General features: G+C 61.6%; 1 protein-coding gene across 1 annotated transcript in view; it reads right to left on the bottom strand.

The window, feature by feature from the left end:
• Positions 1-5,850, bottom strand: part of WNT6 (Wnt family member 6) — a 12,243-nt gene extending 6,393 nt beyond the window's left edge. The window contains exon 1 of the mRNA XM_009645682.2: positions 5,774-5,850. Within this exon, the coding sequence (XP_009643977.1) occupies positions 5,774-5,850 (77 nt within the window). The remainder of the gene's footprint in view (positions 1-5,773) is intronic.
• Between the last annotated feature and the right edge of the window lie 35 nt (positions 5,851-5,885).

A 5,885-nucleotide genomic window follows, 5' to 3' on the forward strand; every position in this document is an offset into this window, starting at 1 on the left:
GTTTGGGTTTGGGGGGGGTGGGGGGGGGGGGAGACAAGGGCAAGAAAAATGCTGCCAAACTGCTACCGCTTTGGCAAGGGCTCCGGCGCGGGGCCCAGATCTGCCTGAGCTTGTCCTGCTCCAAGGCCTCCCGCATCTACAATTAAGGTGCCCCACCTCTGCCGCCGGGCACTCCTCCCCCTGCCCTGGTGAAGGAACCGGGTCGCCAGCCCAGCTCCCCCCAACCCGCCCGGGGCTCCCTGTCCCCCTGCCGCCTCCCGCCCAGCAGCCCCCGGATGGGCTCGGTGCCTTGGCAGCATCCCTCCCACCTGCCCCCAGCGCCCTTTGCCAGCTGCCGAAACTGCCACCGCGTCACTGCCGACTCACCCTGACAGGAGCCAGGGATGATGAGCCCTGCTTTGCTCCCTGCTTCCCAGCACCCCTGTGCAAGGGAAACAAGCCCCGTTGCTGAAAGGGGAAACTGAGGCACAGAGGAGAAGCTGCAATGCACTGCCAACCTGCTTCTGTCACCCCTTCAGCTGCTGGAGCTGCAGCCTGAGCCCGCTCCAGGTGACACATGGGAAGCAGGAGTCGCTGGGGCTTCTGATGCAACCCCCGCACTCTGGATGCAATCCCCACTGCAACAGAGCTGGGAGGTCCTAAAAGCCATAATCACCAGTTTTTCCACCTCAGCTCAGGGTCATGGAGCCTCCTGTATGCCCCCAGCCAAAATCATAGACCGAAGAGCCTGGCACAAGTCCCCTTCTCCCCCTAGGACATGGGAATGGCGTGGAGAAGGGCTTCTCCTGGCCCCTGCCAGCAGACCATGATAGAGGGGAGCCAATGGGGTCCCAGTTTGCAGGGAGCCAGGGGAGAGGGTCTGGCAGAGCCATGTGGTGAGGAAAAGGATGGTCAACCTTCACAACCGGCATCTGCATCTTGGGTGGAAAAAGGTCTCCTTTGGTCCTGAGGGCCCTGAAACCCCAAGGGAGAGCAGCAGTTGTGCTGTGCCAGCTCCAGGTCTGCACCCACTGAGTCCTACTGCCTGGACGTTCCCATGAGGCAAGGAGGTCCTGCTGTGGGGTAGCAAGGGCATGGCTTGCCTTGCATCCAGGTCTCTGTCCCAGCCCCTGGATGCCTTCAGGAGGGGGATGCAGGGTGCCAGGGTACCCAGCCCATCGCCCCGAGCCCTGGATAGCCAAGCTCCATCCCCGGGGGGACAGCTCACCCGCTCACCCCACATCCCACCCGGTGGTGTCATGCTCAGTGACAGCCCTGCAAGGAAATCGGACCCAATGGGAGCCCATCTCTTTCCAAACCGTGCAAACAGGGTGAGGGGGGCACACATATGAATTTTCACCCGTCCAGCTTTCCCTTCATCCCACGCAGGCGTGCGGCGGGCACCCGGCCCCTCACCCGGGGCAATGCGTGGGTGCTGCCACTAACCGGGGCAGCCGGGTGTGGAAAGCAGAGCGGGAGGCGCACGGGGGGGGTGAGTAAGCAGCAAGTCACTGCCCTGGGGGGCACAGCCAGGGCTGGGCTCCCCAGCAGCACCGGGGGCACCAAGGGAGCGGGAAATGCCGTGGGTTGGGGAGAACAGGGGGACCCTGTTCCCTGCCCTCCTCCTCACACCTCCTCGGCAAGGATGGGATGTAAACAGCTGGGAAGCCGCCTGAAGGAAAGAGGCTTTGGTGTGGCATGGCATGGTGTCAACCCATGGACCTGCCGGCTGCAGGGTCATGCTGAGGCTGGGTGCCTGTGAGCGGGAACTGCCCAAGCTTGAGCTGCGGGTACTGGGGGGGGGGATGGAGGGAGCATGTGCCCGCAGGGATGGCTGTCCCGAAGCCGTGTCCAAGCCCCGGAAGGGCTGGGATGAGAAGAAAGGGGTCTTCTCACCTCTAGTCACTGTGTCCTAGTCACTTCCTCCAGGCGCTCATGGAGGCTGGAGCTGGGGTGGTGCAAAGTCTGGGCCAGCGTACAGCCAAGTGTGGCAGCCACATGCGGTGGCAGGACCCTGTACATTCGTGACCCCACCTGAGTGAATATCGAGGTGTGCTCAGCTCTGCCCAGCACCCTCCTGCACAGGGGGGATGTGAAGAGGTCAAGCCTCTGATGCAGAGTCCGGCCGAGCCCTCCAGCTTGGGGCATGGACAGGTCAGGGCTGGGCAGCCTGGCTGTCACCGTGGAAGAGGTGACCAGGAGTAGGGACGAGGGATGGCATGGCGGAGAGCTCAGTTGTCTTTGGGGCAGGACACAATTAGCCCAATTCTGGAGCCAGTGCTGTCTTAAATTGTGCGAGGGAAACAGTTTCCTTTTGAAAAAAACAGCGGGTCAGCGGCCGCCCCGGAAGGGGCACGGGGAGATGCCGCTGGGCAGGGCTTTGCTGCCCACACAGCCCTGCTCCGGGGGTGAGGGCATGCCTGGGATGGCCGGGCAGCTCAGTCTGCTGGGCACCATGGGGAGCCGTGGGCTGTGGGGTGGCGGGTGTGGGTCAGCAGGCCTGGGGGGGTGACTCACGATGCTCACCCCACGGCACACAGGCAGGGGGTGCAGCCCAGCAGCCTGCCCTTACAGGCTCCACACAGTGCGGGTGCTGGTTGGGGCAGCGGAGGAGAAGGGGAGGCCATTGGCACATGAAACCCACCTGGGGACGTGTGGCTTTGGGGGCACAGGGGCCAGGACCCCATCGAGCAGGGGTGCAGCCACAGGTGCCAGCGGATGGGTCCTCCCTGAGCTGGCGTCTGGAGGAGCTGCACAGAGAGCTGGAGACGTACTGCCTGTGTGTGGGCATGTTTGGGAAGGGACACAGGGCAGGTGCCCATCCCTCCGGGCCCCCTCAGACCCACAGCTGGAGCAGAGAACATCTCACCTGGGATGGTTTTCTCCCTTGCTCTCTCTTCCACCTCCACAGAGAGCTGATGGGCAATGGGGAAGCCTGGCTTTGCTCATCCCCATCCCCACGGTGCCTCCATCACTGCATGCACAGCCCAACCACAAACTGGCTCAGCTGAAATCCTGCCCTGAACCTGCCCGGGGCTGCTGAGGCACCCGTTCGCCTGCCCCATATCCCTGCACCCTCCGGGCCAGCCCAGGAGCCCCAGGTGGTCCCTACCTGTCCTGTTCAGGGAGGAATCGCTGTTGCACAAGAAGCTGGGTGAGAAACATGAAAAGATGAAGGGAGGAGGAAGAAAGAGATTTTACAGGGCTGGTAGAAACAAGGGGAGCCTATTCCCTGCAGCCTGGCAATAATCAAGGGACCCACAGCGCCTGAATGCCACATGTTCCCCGTCGGCACTGACCACAGCTGGCTCCCCTCTGCCACAGAAAGGTCCATGTGTCTGCCCGTTCCCCTGTCCCTCTGCCTCTTCTCAGACACAGGGGCACAGGGGATATAGAACAAGGATGACTGTATCTTCAGTGAGCCCTCTGGGGACACCCCACCACAATTAGGATGCTCTTTCTCAGGCTACGGTGTCATCAGGAAGATGTCACTGCTCAGACATCGCACCTGAACCTCTCTCCTTAGATGCAGCCATCTGCCAGGATCCCAACTGGTGCTGTTACCACCCACAAGCGGCCAAACCTCACTGTGTGCCTGGGCTGGGGACCGTGCCCCCCAGGACCCATCCCCGCTGCACCCTGCCATGCCACCCTCTCAAATCAGTTTGCTTGTCACCAGTGTGGGAAAAAATGCCTCAGATAGGTAGCCCCTGTGTCCTCCCCCACTGTACGGCCAATGCACCCAGGAGTGGGACAGGGGTGGGCAAAGACCTCCCTTTCCTGCCCCGGGGAACCTGTCCCCTTGGCTCAGCACCCATGGGTGCCCCAGGGGAGTGTGCAGAGATGCACACGCGAAGCTGTGCCACCAAGATCCCCTATGCATCAGTGACAGGGACACTGAGGAACGGCTTTACCAATGCCACCAGCCCTGAGGCTTCCAGGAGCTCTGGCACAACACACAGCTTCACTCCTGAGCCCCCTTCTCACCCAAAGCAAAACCCACAGACACACCAGTGCTACCCAGACCCGGGAGAGGGGATGGGTACCGGGAGCAGGCACATGGGAAGATGCTCATCTCAAGCTGGCTCAAAGGGCTGGGCAGCACCTGCACCTCTCTCCCCCACATGGAAAGGGCTCCCTGAAAATGAGGGATGATCTCAGCTGGGGGCCAGAGATCCCAGGCTCTGGGGGAAGCAGCTATGAATTAACCGGCTGCTCCGGTGCCCCAACCTGGGAAGCCCGGCACATCCATTTGGTGGTGCTGGTGGCCTCATCCACACATCACCTCCTCCGAGCTCGCTGGCTCCAGGCTCTGGAGCGAAGCAGTGCGTGCTGGTGATCCCCCTGCGGCCGCTCTGCTGCCCGGCGCATTCGCCTGCACTGTGTGCAGCTGGGTTATTATTCTTAAATTAAAGGTTCCTTTTCTTCTTCTTTTTTTAAAAGAAGAAAAAACAAGTTTGACCCCTTGCCCTCTTCTGCCAAATACTGCTAATCTCCCCAAGCCGGCACTGCCAGCACATGCACTGCATGGTCACGGCACCAGCAGGACCTGGGCTCGGCAGCGAGACATGGCTCTGAGCAGCCAAGGCAAAGGGCAGTGGTACCCCGGCACGCTGCCCTTGCCAGTGCCCTCTGCTTGCCCCTGAACTGAAGGCAAAGAGAGCTCCTGCTGCACCCCTGCTCGCTCCAGCCATGGGCTGGGTGGTATTGATGTCCCAGGAGATGGGGTGCAGGGCGTGAGCTTGGGGGTGAGAGCTCGCCAGGTGGGTAGTGAGGATGGGGCAGAGAAAGCAGGGAGAGCTGGAGGGCCAGCCTTGTGCATGGAGCAGCAGCTGAGAAGCAGCCAGGGGAAAACCAGCAGGCGGGACCATGCCCCAGGATGGCGCAGCTACCCCAGGACAGGCAGCGGGGAGCAGGGGGACTCTCAGCATGCACCCTGCCCCGGCCAGGGCTCACAAAAAAACAAGGCAAGCCCCTCTCAGACCCACATTAACCCCTTCCATGGAAATAAACACAGTGCTTCGGCTCCAGGGCCAAACTCTCAGCTGGTGTAAAACCATCCATAACAGCACGATTTACACCCACCAAAGTCCCCCACTTTTGCCCTGCACCCCTGGAGCCAGGGCTAGTGAAGGATGGAGCCGCAGAATAAATCACTGGCGGGCAGGCGGGGGACCGGGAGGGGAAAGCCTTACGGAGAGCTTTATTTTAGGGGTCAAAAGAGTGTGACAATGTGGAGACGAATAGCCTCAGATAATGAATGATAGCCCGGACGGCACGCCGGGGAGCTGGAATCTAAGCACTTAAAACCGGATAAAGACAGGCTGGGTGAAATTCTTAATAGATTTAAATAGTTCATGTTTCGACAGATACCTGGGCTTTCCAAGGCTGGGTCCCAGCTCTGCGCCTGTAATGAATCCCCCACCCCCTCCGGTATCCTGCAAGGCACCGTCTCTGCGTCTCTGCCTTTGATGAAGGCACCATTACAAACAGGGGTTTTGTCCCCGCCGCATCCAGGCCACCACTCGGGAGGGGACACCATAGGGACCCTCGGGCTTTTAATTAAAGTTGACTTATTGGAGGGGTCTGGAGGCCCCTACCCCCCCTTCCCCACCCCCCAGGCATGGGGGTGCCCCCAAGCTGGATCCACCTGGCCAAGCGAGCAGCGATCCCCGCCCAAGGGTTGCCTTGGGTGTCAGGGGTTCTGTCCCCAGGTTGGGGTGGGGGGACCACCCCCAGGGAGCGAGGGACCCTGCGCACCCTCCTGGCACCCGCCCCGGGATGCCCTACTCACCACCAGAGCCCGATGATGTTGGCGGGGCAGAGGAGGATGAAGAAGAGCCCCAGCTGGGTCCGGGAGGAAGGCAGCATCCTGCCAGGGCTGGGGGGAGCGCCGAGCCCCCTCC

The sequence above is a fragment of the Egretta garzetta genome, unplaced genomic scaffold (genome assembly GCF_000687185.1).
Source record: "Egretta garzetta isolate BGI_Z169 unplaced genomic scaffold, ASM68718v1 scaffold219, whole genome shotgun sequence".
In the NCBI taxonomy this organism is placed as follows: domain Eukaryota; kingdom Metazoa; phylum Chordata; class Aves; order Pelecaniformes; family Ardeidae; genus Egretta; species Egretta garzetta.